Here is a 19,703-nt window from a genome sequence, read left to right as displayed (position 1 = left end):
CTTGAGCTCTTGACATAACCTCCTCTCCAAAAGCCTTCTGAAGCTTACAGTAAGTTGTCATAGTGTTTTCACCCAATTTAACACAACAAGAAATGGCATACCGTTGCGCAATATTATGCGGTTCTATTTTCCTGACGAGAAACAAAAACGCGTGTTAACTTACTACAGCACAACTCACGACTGAGCAGTTGCCCAGTCGAATTGTTGAGTTGATGTGACGCTTGGACTAAAAGCAGTTTATAGACCACGGTCAAAAATATTATGCCTATGCAAACCTGTAGGGTTGCCAGATCTTGCAAAGAAAATCAGTCTGATTACTTTATTGTCCCACCTCGAAGACATTAAAATTAACATAAAAATAACTCTATATTAAGAAGAAAAAATATTGTACCAATTTCGTAAAGGTAAGCCTGCTTTTCCTACCCTATCAACTCTCATTTAGATCTCTTGTAAGATTTAAAGATGATGAGCTTCCTAATATCTGAAAATAATGCATTAAAATATCTATGATTAAAGAGTAGTCATAGGAACAATATTGTTTACTTAACTTTTAAAACTATTAACAAATTTTCAATCTGACATGTCATGATCAAGCTTTACATTAACTCTAACTTCCAACTTTACATTCCATTACATTTTTACACATTGATAATTTTTAAATTCTCGATAATTTGAACATTACATTATTGCTTGAAATGAAATAGTTCCACATTAATTTTCTAACAATGTTAACAAGGTACAACAAAAATATACTATAATAAATAAATAAGCTATGTGTATCTTAATAACTAAATTACAACAAAATTCAATACATTATCACATTTGACATTTTTAACGTAATACAAAAACTTTCCTTACAAACTAATTTTACATTCATCACAGATTTTTAAGTTTTATGAATAGAAACATAAGTCCTTTACTGCTTTGGAAATTCTTCAAACTGCAACTACATCTGAAACATTTAAAAGTTTGAATTTTTAACAACAAAAGTATCCTCATATAAGTAAGCTGAATACATAAATACATTATAAAATAATTTATCCAAATAGTACTGTTCATACCCAACCATACAGGGTGAGTCTGACCACCCGTGTAGTATTTACAGCTGTCTTAATAACTGACTTCCACACTTTTTCTATCTCTTTTCTCCATAATTTGGCCTCTCCGAATCCGTTAAAATTATTTTCAATTTTGAAAAATGCCCCTAAAGGGCCCAATTTGGGGGGTAGGGGTGCTTTTTGGGGAATTTTCAAATGTAAACATGGGTCATGTGATACATCAATTTAAAGGTCTAATTGCACCGAACATTTTGGCGCAAACAAAAGTTAATTATCTTTAACCATATGTACAGGGTGTACCAAAACGTTTTGAAATAGGACTTTAAAATAAAGTACTGTGTTACCCACCCTACAATACGGAACAGCTCCAGATTTTTTCCTAACTTACTATTGACCTATTTTTTAATTAAATATGTGGTACGGGTATTTTTCACTGGATTTTTTAAATTTCAAAAATATTCAAAATTTAAGAATACAAAAAAATCCTAACACTCAAAATTCTTAAATAGCAACATATAATAAATTTTATATCAAATAAAAGGTCTTTTTAAAACAAACATTTTTTGTATTTAACTTTTTTTCATATCTCTTACTGTTTCAAAATGGCATCCGAAAAACTGATTTATGTATGTCTGTTTACAAAATGTAACAAATTATTTTTATTTGAACAAACAGGTTTTTGTGATTAAATAAACAGAATTTGTCATGAAATCAGACCAAAATTCAACATGTTTTAATTTTCCAATGTGGCCCAATATTTTTGTAGTAGTTTCCATGTTTATCTTTTAAAGATAACAATGATTCATGTATGCACAATCTCAATGCAGTCTTGGACTAGAAAGGTACTTTGTACCACCCTCAACAGGCTTATCACTTGTGGTATGCTGGCTAGACATCTTATCTGGCAAATGTGATAAGGCTACCCTTAGTCAGTTCATTGGTGTCTGTTGTTAAGGACAGCTTGTGATTCTTCGAAATGCCGTACACAAATGCAGAGGCATTCGATATGCTAAAGGTGTTAGGTGAATGTTTTCAAAACTATATGGCTTCTGCGAGGGTGTATGCCGAACGGTTTCCAAATATAGAACCTCACTCACGAATGGCCTTTCAAAGACTTGCTATTCGAGTTCGTGAAACAGGACAGGTACAGCCTGACAGCAATAAGGGAAAAACACTTGCAAGGCCTGTAAGAAGTGATAGGGCACCAGAAGTATTGGCGGCGGTGCAACTAAACCCAAATGATTCTTCCAGAAGAATAGCTATTTATTCTGGTATGAGCCAAAGTTCAGTGGTGAGGATCCTGAAAGACAATAAAATGCATCCCTACAAGATGTCCCTGCACCAAGAACTTCATGGTGATGATGGCATTCAAAGAATGAATTTTTGTTTGTGGGCAAGAGTTCAAAAGTTGCTACAAAATGAACATTTTTTTCGCAATTTACTATGGTGTGACGAAGCTACATTTCGGAGCAACGGCGAAGTTAACCGTCACAACATGAGAACCCCCACTGGATACGAGAGGTTGACAACCAGAGGTACTGGACTGTGAATACTTGGTGTGGTATTGTTGGCAGGATAATTGTAGGTCCTTTTTTCTTTGAAGGACACCTAGATGGAGAGACTTATAACATTTTTTTAATTAATCACCTGAATAACTTATTAATAGATGTGCCTGACGAAGTTGTTGGCAATACGTGGTTTATGCACGACGGTGCTCCGGCTCACTACTCGCACAACGTGCGACAAACGCTTGATGAACAATATCCTGGAAGATGGGTTGGAAGAGGTGGTCCAGTTAACTACCCACCAAGATCCCCTGATTTGACCTGTATGGACTTTTACTTATGGGGTAGGCTGAAAGACTTAGTTTATGTTTTACGACCGACAACACCTGAAGATATGATCCAGCGAATCCGGAATGCTATAAATTCAATCAGCCACGAAGAAGTGTTGCGAGCTGTAGATAGCTTAAATTCCAGATTAGAACTGTGTTTAGCAAATGACGGACTACAATTCGAGCATCTGTACTAGCAAAATCAATGAAAGGTAAGATTATGGCTAGTTCAGAGGTCATTCAGAGCTATTAAGCAAATTAAAAATTATAGGACATATTTTTATTTCATATCATTTCAAAACAATTTGTTACATTTTGTAAACAGACACACGTAATTCAGTTTTTTCGGCTGCCATTTTGAAACAGTAAGAGATAGAAAAAAAGTTAAATACAAAAAATGTTTGTTTTAAAACCTTTTACTTGATATAACATTTATTATATGTTGCTATTTAAGAATTTTTAGTGTTAGGGTTTTTTGTATTCTTAAATTTTGAATATCTTTGAAATTTAGAAAATCCAATGAAAAATGCCTGTACCACATATTTCATTGAAAAATAGGTCAATAGCAAGTTAGGAAAAAATCTGGAGCTGTTCCGTATTGTAGGTAGGGTAACACTGTACTTTATTTTAAAGTCCTATTTCAAAACGTTTTGGTACACTCTGTACATACGGTTAAAGATAATTAACTTTTGTTTGCGCCAAAATGTTCGGTGTAATTAGACCTTTAAATTGATGTATCACACAACCCATGTTTACATTTGAAAATTCCCCAAAAAGCACCCCTACCCCCCAAATTGGGCCCTTTAGGGCATTTTTCAACATTGAAAATAATTTTAAACGGATTCAGGGAGGTCAAATTATGGAGAAAAGAGATAGAAAAAGTGTGAAAAACAGTTATTAAGACAGCTGTAAATACTGCACGGGTGGTCAGACTCACCCTGTATATAGGACACACATTTTTTAGCTCTCATGAGCCTAACATAGATCTTTTGGTTTGTTTTTAAACAAATCTAACAATAACAACATGATGACTGATTTCATTCCATAAATACAACCATTTATTTAAAATTTTGTAATTCTTCTAATAATCTTTAAAATTTTTTCATACTATGGTTCTACTGTTATTTAGAAGTTTAAACTAAGTACAACTTAACTTATTCCTGCAATGTTATATTAATATGTAACATATGTAATATGTTATACATAACAGTAATGCACCAATAACTGGCAAAAATATTCCCCCATTCTTTAATAAGCCAATGCTGTAACAATATATAATTTATTTATTTATCCAGAGAACTATTCAGGAGGAATTGAAGATTGCTTATTATTTGTATTAATGATCAGTCACTGCAGGTTAACACTTTCACTGCTGACAACGTCATTTGCCGTCGCGCATGGAATTCTATAGACTGCCGACAACGTCTTTTGACGGCACCTACTTTTACAGTAATAAAAATGCAATTAAACATATTTGGACTTCGGCATTGATAGTCATTTGGTATTTCCATATTTTTATTTCATACTATATGGATTATGAACTATGAAATGTTGTTGGCAGTCAGCTGGAATATCGGAAAAAAGTGGTTTGTTTACAAACTTATCGTCATATCACGTTGTTTGTTATCGTTCTGCTAATTCGTCATCTGCATTGTGTTGTTGTTTTGATTGTTATTACTTTATTATACAACGATTGTTTTGTAAGTAAATACAATGAATCATAACAGTATTGAAGACAATCAACTGCTAGAAGAATTACTCCGATTTCAAGTGACAGTGAAAGTGATGATTTATTCCAAGAGCACACAGATAATGATCCTGATTTTACTACCAACGGACTTCTTGGAGATGAAAGTAATTTGCCGACATTGTTTCGTTTTTACTCAAATAACAAATGTCATCAATATTAATAAAAACTTTTATTATGCTCTTTGATAACTAAAAAAAATAATCAGGCAAGGCTGCAAAAAGAGATACTAGTGAGTGCAAAATTGCCATGTGCAAAGAACCATGTTTCAAGACTTTCTGCACACACAAAATTTAAACATAAGTGGATTTCTATTGTAAATATGTGTAGCTACAGAGACAGAACAATAACAATGCTGAATACAGCAAATAATAATGAGAAATATATTTATGTTATAGACTAGTACATGGTGATGTTTTTGGTCACCTTTTTATTTTGTACAAAAACCATTATGTTTTTAATTTTAAAACAAGACTTTCTCTTTTAAAATATTTATACATGAGTATTTGTGTAGAAAGAGGAAGAACTCGGCTTTAAAAAATTTAAGTCCCATAGTTTTCTTATAATTGGTTAAAATATTATATTTATTAAAAAAAAAAAACATTTAAAATGGGTGGCAGTGTAAGTAAGTTGTCAAAAATAGGAGGTGGCAGTGAATGTGTTAATTAATATTTTTCTTTTTTAATTTTGAGAAACGTGATATCTTCCACAGGAATTACTTCTTGAAACTTAGATTGTAACCACATTACTATATTTTACACTATATACCTACAATCTCAACACAACAAATTTCAAAGCTTTTGTGTAAGTTACTTATGTACAATTATTCAGTTTAGTTAATAATGTTAGTTAATATAGTTACTCACAACAACTGAATTCTTATATCTATTTTCTAATTAACCATTTTCATTTTTTATGTTTCTATTGTGAAAAGCTACTTTTTCATTCTTATTTGTTAATTTAAATATGTAATATCCCTATACCATAAACCAGCAAGTCAGTAATATTCCATTGACTTGAACTTTTGACACCCATCAATGCTACTTTAATTCATCTAACATTTATAATGCAGTATGATAAATATATATAAAACTGCATTTTATTCAGCAGTTTCAGTGTTATTGTAGAGAGTAAAAAATATGCATCAGAACACATTCATATTTAGCAGAGTTTTGGAATAACCTAAACAATAACCTTAATTAAAAGTTTATCCTTTTAAATGCTCTTTTGGTAAATTAACATATTAAATGTTTACCCTTTTAAATATTCTTTGAAGAAATAAATGAATTACTCCTGCACTTCTTCCTTGGGGGATTTTTTAATCTCAAACAAACTAACCTGAATGTATGTTAAATATAAATAAGAAATTAAATTATAGTTTCCACTCTATTTTCAATGTTCTGGTTAAGCGTCTAAGGACAGAGATTTGAAGATAGGGCAACACAGTAGAGATGAATATTCAACTGACAACAGGAGTAAGCAGGAAGCTAAAGAGATTAAACAGCTGGTGCTGGTCATCATACATCTAAACACGCATGTAATTGGTTAAAGTAGCACACTATGTGGTTTGTTTGTTAGTCATCCGTCGTATTTTGCTTTTTGTTTACATTTTTAAATCCCCTATAATGATATTAGGAAGACCTAATAACTTTATACAGCATCTGATGATAGCTACACTGTGTAATGGCATTAAAAGATCTCAAGGTAGACTGCTGAGTAAACCATTATTTTACTTTTTCGTTCAACTTAAGAGGCAAATTTTACTATGCATAAATATAAAAAATTATCTAAGTTAAAAGAATTATGAGAAACACTTGTGAGAAACATGTCAATAAGAATGTCAATTCATATTCTGAAAGGTTTCAAAATTCAGACCTCTAGTTCAAAACTAGAGTATAACTATTGTTTAGCCAAACAAACTAGATTGTCTACTGAGATATAGAGCTTCTATTTTTGACTTTCACAATAGCACAATGATTCTTCCTTACAACCATACTGCATTCTGAATATAAAAAATACTACACTATTTCTTATAGCAATTTCACCTCTGTCTTAGGCCAGACTGGATATTACATACATCTGCAATACCAGATAATTCAAATTTCTTACAGGTAAAATGTTTTCTTTTGGACAAACATGGTGAAAATCTCTGGGATATCTGGTGACTTACCTACTGTTCAAAGAGGTGTTGCCTCTCATCAACATAACAATCCCAGAGTAAAAGCTATCAGTTTAGTTGTAAATTTGTGTTTAACCAAGTAATCTCCAGATGAAAAATAAACATACTTTCTTGAGGAGTTTATAGCCAGGCTATGGATGTCTCAAAAGAATGCATCCTTTTTGCATTGCTTTGTTTTGGTTGCATAATATCAGTTGATATCAAACATTTCAAATTTCACATATTCCTAGTTTTAAGAGAATCAAACTTAATTTCTAGGTAACATTTTTAAAGTTTTATTTACCTTTAAAAAATCAGTCTTGTTTAGCTGCTGAGGCAGCTCTTGTCGATTGATCCGGATCGACATTACAGAATATTAAGAAAACATTCTGCAATCTGGAAAATAAATATAATAATGTATTTTTATCTAACTTTGACACTTCTATTTTTGTATGAGTATGACAACGATAGCACATTCTGTTAATTAACTTTGAGATTTAACATTTAAATTTTGATAAGTAGACATAAACATCTGAAATTAAAACAAGGTGACCCTCAAAACATTGCCAATTACAGACCAATCTCTCTCTCCCATCAGTCTCAAAACTTATTGAAAAAGTAACTCTTATTAGACTCTTACAGTATTTAAGAGAGAACCAAATACTAACTGACAAGCAGCATGGATTCATCTATGGAAACCACAACTGCAATTATCGACCTAGCTGAATATATAATTGACAATATGGAGATCAGCAATACCAAGACCAGTTTATACTGGATTTCAGTAAAGCCTTGCACATGAACTCATATTGAGTAAATTTCAAAACGTTGGTATCTGACAAATACCCCTCATTTGGCTTGAAAGCTAACTCAAAGGACAAAAGCAAATAGTGGAACTAAAGGAAACATCCAAGGGACTCACAATCAGTACAATCTCACCCCCTACCAGCGAGAAGAGGAGTTCCACAAGGCTTGGTTCTTGGACCAGTTTTATTTATTTTATTTATAAATGACTTTTCAGAACACTTGAGAGAATATTGTCAAATGATCATGTACGCAGACAACACAGTTCTGCTAGCAGTAAATATAAATACTGAACAACTGGAAATTAACACATACATAGCTTTCAACATCCCTAAAAAAATGTACAATGAAAAACAACCTCGTTCTCAACGAGAAAAAACAAAACAAATGACTCTAGGCAGCAAAAAGGTGTTTGTAACTGAACAGCCCAATATCCAAGCAGCTGAGAAAGTTAACACGTGAGCACACGCACTCATTTTTTTTTCGCGAGGACACGCACTACGGCAATTTGCTCACATCTTACTATATTGTTTCTCACGGTCTTGACATTAATCCCTATGCTGTAATACTAATTGTTGGGTGTAGTCCGTTATATTACCTTGTTCTAGGTATTAATATTCTTTGATAATAGTTTTCCAATTTATTAAAATAAATATTTTACAAATATCCTGTAAAATCATAGTTTCGTTTAACTACGCCGTGGCACGCCATGTTAGCAAATTGCCGCGGTCTCTATGAACCTCCGGTCGTGGCGCGAGAGCACGCGCCGTTAGCATATTGCCGCGTTTGTTTGAATCAGGTTTAAAAGTAATAATAATTCCACAATTGTATAAAAATCAGTACAATTTATATGTTTTAGCGTCTAAAAAGATAGAAATATGTCATTATTATATGATAATTTTATATTTATCCTAATGATGTACTAGTTATTGTTAGAAATAGAGTACTGTCAATTATATATAGTTTAAACAAAATTTAACTTACTTTATACTATTTTCATAACTAGGACTACACTGACATACAAGAATATTTCTAAAATTATATAAATTATTTACCTTTTGATAAAAATTAAAACAAAATTATATTTAAATTACCTGTGCAGCCCTACTCTGTTGTTAAATACAAAGAAAATCACTTGTGCATTTATTTTTGTGTAAAAAAGGAAGAATAATTTCAGTATGAAACTTGAAAACTTGATGAAAATTCTCATTGAAAATTTCTACTCAAAATCCATACTTTCATTATTGGCGTCTTCTGGTTCACCTGAACATCTTGTGCATTGTTTGCACTGTTGTTTTTTCGATTTTTACTTCTCGGAAATATACCACATTTTGCATAGCATGAGTCTGCTGCACATCGACAGGAATATGAGAAGGTTGAATCTTGAAGATGTCAGGTAATCTGTCTTTGATTTGTCGAGGTAATGATAGTTTGTCATTTACTCTTCTTTGTGCAAGGTCTGTCAAAATTTGTCGCCCTAGATTCGAGAGAAACAAACACTCTTCTTGAAAGGACTGTATCATCAGCTACTCTTAGATTATTTGCTTTGTGTATCACATAAGCATTAATACCTCCAACATTGAGAAGGAAAAGAAACAGTGTTAGTAGCCAACGGTTAGAGATTCTTGACACGGAATATTGTTTTTGCATGGCACCATTTACATCAACACCACATTGATCTTATTGTAAAATGTAATGATGGAGCGTCTAATTCGCTCGTTCGTGGTTCTGGAACAGACTAACAAGTCTCGTATGTGTCTCTGTTCCTCTTCATATGTATCCATATTTTACCTTATAAAGTTGTTTTAAGTTCAATATCCAAAACTTGTGCACTAAAACTAATTTTTAAAACACTATGTATCGATAATCATATATTGAATACACCAGATTACTCGGCAGCACGCGCGTGAGCAGATCGCTAACGGTAAAAACGCGACAGCACGCACGTAGGCAAACTGCTCACAATTGGGGTAGCGCTTGAGATAAAATAAGGACTGCACATCCCGGCGGTCTGCAAAACAGTAACCCAGCCCAAGGTCACGTAGGGGGATAGTTTGCCAAGGATTTCAAAGCCGCCCAACCTTCTCCCGCAAAAAATGAAACAGTAGCACTCAATATTACAAAAATGCAGCAATTTGCCGCGGGTGCGTGTGCTCGCGTGTTAAACATCTTGGCATAATACTTGATAAGAACATGTGTTGGAAAACCCATATAGATAGCCCCTGCCTGAAGCTTAACTCAGCGTTGTTTGCATTAAAAAGAACTAAGACAACTAGTACTCATGAAGCCACAAAAATAGCATATCACATGTTATTCGAGAGCCACCTGCATTATGGAATAGCAGTCTGAGGTGTTTCTTCAGGTGTCACTCGTACTATGGTGACAATCATTACAAAAACTAAAGCCACGAAATGTCAACACGAGAAATGTAGTTAAGTATTGAACTCCTATTCCAAGAACAGAATATTGTAGACGTTTACCCGAATATATAGTTCCTTATTTATACAATCAGTTACCCAATTGGATTGGAAATATAATATATTTTTCTACCTACAAAAAAGCTGTACTCGACTAGCTGACAGATCCTGGGCGCTAAAACATTAGGTGAAACCTCTTAGGTGTGGACACAGCAGTCCCTGGCTTACTGATTACTCACCTCACACATAAAACTACTACACAAACTTCACTCGATAAAATTAGTGATTTTTTTCTGTTATCAAATCATCAATAGCACGTCAAATCGCACGCAATGTACTTTCAGGTGAAACAGGCACAGAAGTTTATTAGCTACAGAAAAAACGACTATACATAATACATTTTTTTTAATGAGCACAATTGAATACCTATTCCACTGTATAAGTCGGATTCCCATTGAGTGTATGCTCCATTGACTGTATGCTCCACTGACCGCCGCTTATCGCCGGAGTAATTAGGCATGTCCAAGCCATACTTGTCCCTCTCACAATCAATTAGTTAATCATGCATAATTAGTAAAGGACTAGTGATAACTTAATCGTTCGATAATTCCTTCAACTGTTCCAAATAATTTTAAATAATTCACCTCCAATACGTTTCCTCCTAATATTTATACACATAAAAAATAATGTAATTTTACATAGTTATTGCATAGTGATTGTAAGTAGCTGTACATGTATGGCAACCGTATAGTAATGTCTCATGGTAACTTTTAGTACAAGTTTCATCTTTAGTATAAAAACCACTATTCATTAAGATTCTCATTAGTGCCTGTCCCTAAACCATCAACTTTATTTATTCCACAACAAATTATACAACTTAGAATACATGCAAAAAATTATAACTATATCTACTTATATATACAGATTGATTTGCATGTGGTCCTCACCGACAAGCCTTGCATGGCTTGTTGAAGCAAAGTCTCTTTATAAAAAAACGAATAAATGAAAATTAAATGAAACTTGTATGATTGTCCTCTGAGCTCGTGGAGCCACTATGGGTAGCCATAGCTGTTCTATTAGATATGTAGGAAGTTTACGACCACGCCCTGTCCCTCATGACCATGTCCTGTCCCTCAGCCGCCCAGGTCGCTCTTAATTGCCCATGCTGTTTTGGCCATTGAGCTTGACATGTGTGGCCCATTATATTATAAAATTCAATCCATTTCCGGGAAGTACTGCAATCTCTCAGCCAAACAGTTTAGAATTGTTTTGTATCAGAGTATCAATGTCACTGTAGCTTCTTTAAGTGTATTCTTCAATTTATTAAAACACTAGCGCATTTGGTGGAGCCATACCTCAAAATATGAAAACGAGTTTATATTCTGTTGATAATAGAGACCTAATTAAGGCAGATTTTATTTTTACTTTGCAAATAAAAATACTTTTAAAATAGTTCAACCCATAACTTAAATTACAAATTACTTGGTAGGTTTAAGAGCAGATAATAAATAACCAGATGATAATGCTTTAACCTTGAAGTTTTATTATCAGTTTACTTTGTAAATTGTTAGAGAATTTCATTTAAATATCTTATTTAAAGAGCCCAAGATCAAATACTGTTATTGAAATACAAGTCAAAATTACATACATGGTTACGCAAGCGCCGAGTGGTGACGCAGAATACAGTTCAGCCACTAGATGTAATCCGCCAAACTAAGAGGACAACTATCTTTAATTCCACGTGAACTGAGTAAGAGATATATACAGGACTTAATGACCTACCAAGTGCCCAGGGTTAAAAGGTGAAATTATGACTTAAAAATACTCCCTGCCGCTTAATCTCTGACACATCACATTAACAAAACCAAATTGCTGCGAATCTATAAATGGCAAGCTTGAAGGGTGCTGATGATGCATTCTTGTGGGGATTCACAGAAGGCCATATTGTGATAGAGGTATATTTGAATGGGAGGACCTCTCATAAGTATTTAAGGGTTATTACTGATGATAAATTGGAGTCCTTGTGTTCAATGTCAAGCAAATGTTAAAAAGAACATTGTAAATGCCTATACACAGAAATGAACATGAATGATAGATTAACAGAAACTAATGGTTTAAAGAGTGATGATGAAACAAAGTACCATAGTATGAGCAACATATAAATTATATAATTAGTTTTTTCTTTTTTTAATATTTGCTGACATTGGGGGTTAGCAATAGTCTGAATGCAGTACAGTGATATAAGACCTAGTTGATACTCTTTAATTTCTCTTTAGTTAGATACTTATAAACATAATGCACTGTCACTATCTATTTGAATTGTATGTTGTGTTGGTTTTCAATCGTAGATCATATAGTACCCATTAAATACAAAAAAGGTTTGATTTTAATTCAAACAATGGTTCTTTTTAAATCTGCTTACCCACAAGCCCAAAGTGTGAATTAGTTAAACTACACATTTATTTTATAACAAGAATAATATATTTACTAGCTATAACAAATCTTAGGTAACACAAACAAAAAGGCTTAAAATAACAAGAAATATTACCGACTTATAGAATAAAATCTACTCCTATGAACAATGAGTAAGCTTGGTTACCTATTGTATAGCTCACGCCGCACTGCTAGTGAAAATTTGTTGAACAGACATAAAGTTGCTGATACAGCAAATGTCAGATTGTACAGTAGTATGATCTTGAAGTTTCCCAGCCATTCTATCTGGCCATACACTCCCAACAGGTCAAAGTTAGTTATCCCTGAAAATGTACATTTCCTGCATAAATTATTCATATTTCATACCAGTTCAAAAACTAAGTTTACATGGTCTGAATTTACTTACTTGACTATGTTATTGGATCCTACTGCTGAGAGCATAACGTTCCTCAGCATATAGTTGTATTGTCAGACCGGTAACATCTTATACAGTCTCAATCAGCCAATTTTAAATATTAAATTATTAGTAATATATTTGATTTTTTGTAACATAACATTTAAGGGTTTGATTGTGATAATGAACTATCAATATAATGCAGTCAGTCATATTAGGTTAAGCAATGGAGAAGGAGAAGATATATAATTTAGTACAGCATGTGAATTATACGTCCAGGCCTGTCACCAGTAAGCCTGAAACCTTCCCATGTGTAGAACAGATGTGCAGTTAAGTCACAGTAAACATGCTGGAATTTGCTGAATCAGCTGAGGTAGTGTCTGTGATGACGACATTCCGGGGAGATTGACCCAAGAGCGGGAGATGATGACCATTGTTCGCAAAGCAGTTGTGCCGGATTATTGAACGCGTTAGGCTCACGCGATATCGCTCTCTTGCTCTCTCTACTGTTCAAAATTTCTAAAACTTTATATCAAATCTTAGGAAACATCTGATGAAGGTGAGTCTTAATCAGACTGATGAATGCAGACTCTGCGGATAAGCAGAAGAATCAGCCGAACACATATGGCTAAAGTGTTCTGCCATATCTAAAAGAAGGAAAAGATTCCTAGGGGCGTATCTTCTCAGCCCCAAGAAAATCCAAGAAAAGGGGCCCTCAGATTTGATTGACTTCTGTAAGTCTCAGATTCTGAGGCACAAACACAAGTAAGGGAGGTGCAAAGGTCCTTTTAGGACTAAGTGCAGAGGCAACTGCAAAAAAAAACTAAAGTGTAAAAGCCCTATCCAGTCAGGCCTTTGGATAGGGCTTTTACACTTTCTTTTTTTTTCTTTTTCAATTTCTTCTCCTAAATTCCAATTGAGGCGAAGAAGGGAACGGCTTATCAGTGGGTAACCAAATCCAGAGAGACACCTAATTTAAACATAAGATAATTTCCTTGCTTAATCCCCTCCTTCTCTTACAGGTTTAATACAAAACATGACACAGAAACTGTAAATACTAAATAGATATAGTATTGTGTACTAATATAGTATAGTGAATAAAATAGATACAGTGAAAATACAACCATTTTTTTCTTACACCCTCTTTTTTCTGCAATTAGGCAACACTGTGCACTTTTTATTTGAATCTCTCTATGGTTGACAAAGTGTGGACAATATCATGTTTGTAAGTTCTTTTCTATGTCTGTGTATTAGGAAGAAGAGGAGCAAATCCTTCCTAGCTGGTAAAAATCAATCCTAAAAAAACTCTCATGTTCAAAAATATAGTTTTTGTTTATTACATGTTACACTATAAAAGTTGTTTTCTACATGCTAAACCAAAGAGTTAAGCCAACAACATTATTCACAGTCTAACTAATTAATTAATTAATTAATTAACATCTACAGAAAATCATGACCTATTCTAATATAACCACAAGACACACTATGTAAGGCTCTTACATCACTGACTAAGACTATATTAGAATTACATTAACTTAACTGAAATTAAAAGTTTACTTAGCTAAAGGAAACCAATTTGTTATAAAGAGCATAGATTTGATATATTAAGCCAGTGAGAATATAACAGCATGTTTACCATTTAATAAATCTATTAAGGCTTCATGTAGTTCTACACATTCCATTGTGCTTAAAGACTTATTACTTTAATGACTATGAAAATATAGAAATTGTACTGTTTAATGTACCACTTTATATCTACATATTTACATGTAATTAATACTAGATTATTAATAAAGAACTTCTTGTTTAAACTATGCTACTTCTCTAAATAAGAAAAGCATGACCATTCTTGTTTATGCATGGTAAGAAACGCATACAAACATTTTTCTTAAAAGTCAAGGACTTCAGTTAAACAAGCAGTGTCATCACTGTTATGTTTAGGTCCGGCTTGTTTAACAAAAATAGTCCTTACCAAGAGTCCTGGATAGAAGAGGTAGGGCAGAGCTGAGCACCAACAGAAGAGCACAGTTCGCAATGATGTAATAGAAGGGTGTTTGGGAAAGGCATGGGGTGATTCGCCACAACAAAGGCAAGGAGTAGAGCCCTACGGTGGAGGTGACAGCCAGGTATAGTATTAAAACTACTTCCAACACTGCGCCGGTGGGACCTAACTTTGATAAGGAGGTCAGACCTAGTGTAAATTGCTGAAAAATTTCATAACTGTTAAATACAGTATGTTAACAGAAAATTGTTACACAAAAATTCATAAAAATGTTTAAACCTAGACAAAATGTTGCTGTTTTTATTTTTAATGTCAATAAATTTTAATTTGTGATATAGAATGATTTTGTGTTAACCATAGAGAGGGGGCACTAAATTTGAACCGTGATATATTAATCACAGATATTACCTCTGGGTTTTTAAATAACAATTATTAATTTTTTTTTTAACCCTATTACTTTTAATGCAAAAAAATCATATGGTTAAAATATTTACATACACAAGGGTTTCATTGTTACTGAAACCAATAATTTTAAATTGGTTAATAATAAAAAAATTAGTGTTTTTTGAGTAATTTATAATTAATTAACAATATTACTGAAGAAAATAACTCGGCCTTGAATAAAATTCTCTTTAAGCCTTAGGCATTGCGTAATTGTTTATATTCTACACTTTAAATAATTTTTTTAGTATTTTTAATTTAATATACCCTATTAAATTACAAAGTGTCTTATTTTTTGGGCAGCTATAATGTTATTTGTATACAGGGTGTCAATTAAGTCTGGAACCTCTTTTTTAATTTTTGAACCACAATATAAAGAAATACCAAAGTTCACACGTGATTACTGGTGGTAGTAACGCACACATCTGCCCAATTACCGACCGGATAATCCCTTTGGGGGACGGTCCACAAGAAGTCAGACAAAATTCTTAAATAGCAGCATAGGTCAAGTTTGGTATCAAATTAAAGGTCTTACTTAGCAGAGTACAATGCCGCAAACCGGACTTCAAAAGGTGGATTCATTCAGTAGTTATAGCTATTTGAATTTTAAAACAATTGAACAATGTAAATTATTAAGTATTACAAGTAAACAATAATTTTTAAGTACCTGTGATCAAAGTAAGTGTTCAAAATGTTCCCCTCCCATCATCTGACAATGCAGTAATCGAAACCAGGAATCAATAATTATTACCAATAACACAACTACTGTTAGAATGTGAAAGTGGCAGATAGAGTCATACACAGCATCCACAGAAACTTAACGTTTGGGCAGGTATTACAGGAAATCAAATTATGGGCCCATTATTTATCAATGGTAATTTAAATGGTGACTCGTTTCTAGCAATGCTCCAAAATGAGATAATTCCTGCACTACAAGCTGCTCTTGGTCGACAATTTCAAAGAATTTATTTCCAACAAGATGGCGCGCCACCACACTTTGCTCTCCTTGTTAGAGAATACTTGGATACAATATTCCTTCACAGATGGATTGGAAGACATGGTGCAGTAGAGTGGCCTGCTCGTTCCCCTGATTTATCTCCGCTGGATTTTTTTCTTTGGGGATACCTCAAAGATAAAGTATCGTACTAAGCCTCGACATTTGGCGCACCTAAGAAATCTCATAGTCCAAGAAGCTCAAGATATTCCTCATGACTACCTTCAAAATGCAGTGGATGGCTTTTACAACCGCCTAGGACATTGCCAGACGATGGGAGGGGAACATTTTGAACACTTACTTTGATCACAGGTACTTAAAGATTGGTGTTTACTTGTAATACTTAATAATTTACGTTGTTTAATTGTATTAAAATTCAAATAGCTATAACTACTGAATGAATCCACCTTTTGAAGTCCGGTTTGCGGCATTGTACTCTGCTTAGTAAGACCTTTAATTTGATACCAAAATTGACCTATGCTGCTATTTAAGAATTTTGTCTGACTCCTTGTGGACCGTCCTCCAAAGGGATTATCCGGTCGGTAATTGGGCAGATGTGTGCGTTACTATCACCAGTAAGCACGTGTGAACTTTGGTATTTTTTTATATTGTGGTTTAAAAATTAAAAAAGAGGTTCCAGACTTAATTGACACCCTGTATATGGACTTGTATATAGTTTTATGAGGGTTTATTTATGGTATCCGTAACGATTTTTATGTGTACTAAACAAGTACAAATTGGAAATTTTTCATTTATTTGTAGTTGCTAGGTAATACAATAATGAAACATTGATGTTAGCTGAATTAAAGTAGTAAGTATATAAGAAAATTTTTGTTAACCATAACATGAAAAATTATTTACACAAGGATATGGATTTTACCCAGAATCACTTGCTTCTGCCCTTAAAAGCTGCCTCTAGATTCCTCTTACGGACTTAAGTAATTACGCTTAAATTTTTCTTGAAATCTGTTATACGGCTCATTACGCACACTTCACATAAATCATACCTGAACAATGCAGTAAATTTTTCAGTGAAATTCTTTGTATTCCTGAACAGACGTCCATTACAAAATGAGAAGACAAAACAATTACACCAGTAAAAAGTTACACAGTAAAATCAAAACCAAAGAGTTCTAAACCAAACAAAATTAAACTCCATAGACTTTTGATTGGTGTATCAATTTAAAGTCTGTAACTTGTATTGATATTTCTAACTAGTAGATTACAAATCAACCCAATTAGTGTATGACTCATTTTGGAAGTTATCTGATCGACTCAAAATCCTCCAGGGTCAATAATTGATTTTTAATATTTGTGTTCAATTTTTTTTTATAAAGCATATGAAACAACCAGCCACAAAACCACTGACCTTAACCTAACAAAACTAAAGACACCAACATCTAAGCTCATCTATGCTTATCCAGAAAACATGAAACACAAACTATAGAATATAATATTACAATAAACTAAAAAAATTTTGACAACCGAAGGCCTTCTGTTACAAATATTCACTCCCAAGCATCTAGAATGATAAAACATTGAATTATTAAAGAATAAATTATCAAAACAGAATAACTACTAGAACTAATGAATCCTGTACATTTCCATACAGTAATGCCTTATTTATTCTGTATAAAAACAAATGCCTGTACCACTGAATAAGTGAAAATGTTGGATAGTAGAGGAAACAATGAAAAGCACACTAAAAACAGTAAAACTTTACTTAATGAAAAAGCTTGAAAAGATGTATAACCTTCAATTTCCAATGTACATGTTTGATCGTTAATTTGCAAGTTACTATAACGTAAAAAATGTTATTTTAAACTTGTATTCATTATTTTACATATTTTAAGTGGTATTGGTTTATACATACATTGAACAAAACCCTTACTAAACTTATTTTGTTGAAAAGTGTAAAGTATTTTAAAAAGACAAACTATATACACAATTTGAAATATAATTTGTATTTGTATACCAACTGCATGATAAAATTGTCTCAGTTGACTGAAAGACTACTACTCTGCCATCACTCACTGAACTAATGTAGGGATGGCAGGGTGAGAACAACAACTTTCATGTGTCCTGCATAGTTTTATAAAACAAAGGAGCAGGCAAGAAAGCAATAAGCACATACTACAAGATATATAATCACATAAAGCAATTCTTGCCTCTATTATTCTTCTGTAATGTATTATGTTTATATTTATACACTTTTATTCTGAAACTGGCAATTGCCCAATGTCGGGCGTTTTAGTTGTATTCTGAACAGTAGCACCCGATATCGGGTCTTTAAACGTGACCAACGTTATTGTTATTACATCTTTAAAATCTACTCAAAAAGTATATTATGTATTGATACTAATCGTAAGAGGAATGTTCTACTTATGTAAATAATAATCTTTTAGATAATTTTAAAATTCTGTTACATGTATATAAATTTTTAATTATTTGTTTACTTTCCCACCTAATGCACCCACGTGGCATGTGAAATGGTCCACTCAGCTGTTGTTATTATTACCAATCACATATTATTATATTCTTATGATATATGTATCACATGTTACATGTTTCCTCTAAAACTCTTTAGTCAAAAACATATCTTCTTTCAAAGGACCCTGAAAATATTTTATAATTGGTCTCTTTTTATAAGAGTGCAAATATTGTGAATGTCAAGCTTCATATCTTTTATAGTTCTTTAAGGACTATAATAATAAATAGTAAATATAATAGTAAATTAACATTATGTGAATAAAACAATAGTGATGAAATTCAGCCATGGATCTTACTGAAATTAATCAGTTAAACCAAACTCAAATTCACAAAAGCCAAAGTCCAGGTGAAATAATAGATCCTAAATACACATATCAAGTTATAACCCACATTTTAAATTTGTTTCTGAACCATTGATTATATTTTATGACAGATGTAAATTCTCAATTTTACTTCAACTTATTTGATTCTAAATTCAATTGTACGTTTTAGTAACCTTGAACAACCTGATTGACAATTATAATAGTTATAATGAAAGATTGATAACCAAATGGTTCTCAAACTGCTCAATCAATGGTCTGGTACTGTCACAACATGTAAAATATTTTTACTATTTTGTTTTCTTTAATAAACTATCTTTTTATACTATAGTTTTATAATTTGATTTAAAATAAAAGCTGATTTTCCTTAAATATCATAGATACCCAATTCTTGAATTTTATAATCCAAACTATTAAAGATTATCCCATCACAAATTCTTTGTAGACAATATAGTGTTGATGAAACAAAAATGTACTTATACTAATTTGATCCTAATTTGCATGTTGTACTGTCATAGAATATTACAGTTCACCCATTTACTGTAAGACCTTTTATATGATAGTAATGCAATAATGTAAAATATAAGTCCTGTTACTTCTGATCTCTTAGC

The 19,703-nt window shown here is 32.7% G+C and overlaps 1 protein-coding gene across 1 annotated transcript in view; it reads right to left on the bottom strand.

The window, feature by feature from the left end:
* Positions 1-518: 518 nt before the first annotated feature.
* The window catches only part of LOC124368996 (protein Lilipod), a 73,227-nt gene continuing 54,042 nt past the window's right edge, over positions 519-19,703 (bottom strand). The window contains exons 10-13 of the mRNA XM_046826593.1: positions 14,818-15,049; positions 12,618-12,774; positions 7,102-7,193; positions 519-952 (exon numbers count right to left, since the gene is read on the bottom strand). Of these exons, the coding sequence (XP_046682549.1) occupies positions 7,112-7,193; positions 12,618-12,774; positions 14,818-15,049 (471 nt within the window). The 3' untranslated portion in view covers positions 519-952; positions 7,102-7,111. The remainder of the gene's footprint in view (positions 953-7,101; positions 7,194-12,617; positions 12,775-14,817; positions 15,050-19,703) is intronic.

This window comes from Homalodisca vitripennis, chromosome X (assembly GCF_021130785.1).
Source record: "Homalodisca vitripennis isolate AUS2020 chromosome X, UT_GWSS_2.1, whole genome shotgun sequence".
In the NCBI taxonomy this organism is placed as follows: Eukaryota; Metazoa; Arthropoda; class Insecta; order Hemiptera; family Cicadellidae; genus Homalodisca; species Homalodisca vitripennis.
The sequence above is the reverse complement of the archived record's forward strand: the minus strand, read 5'-3'. Positions and strand labels throughout refer to the sequence as shown.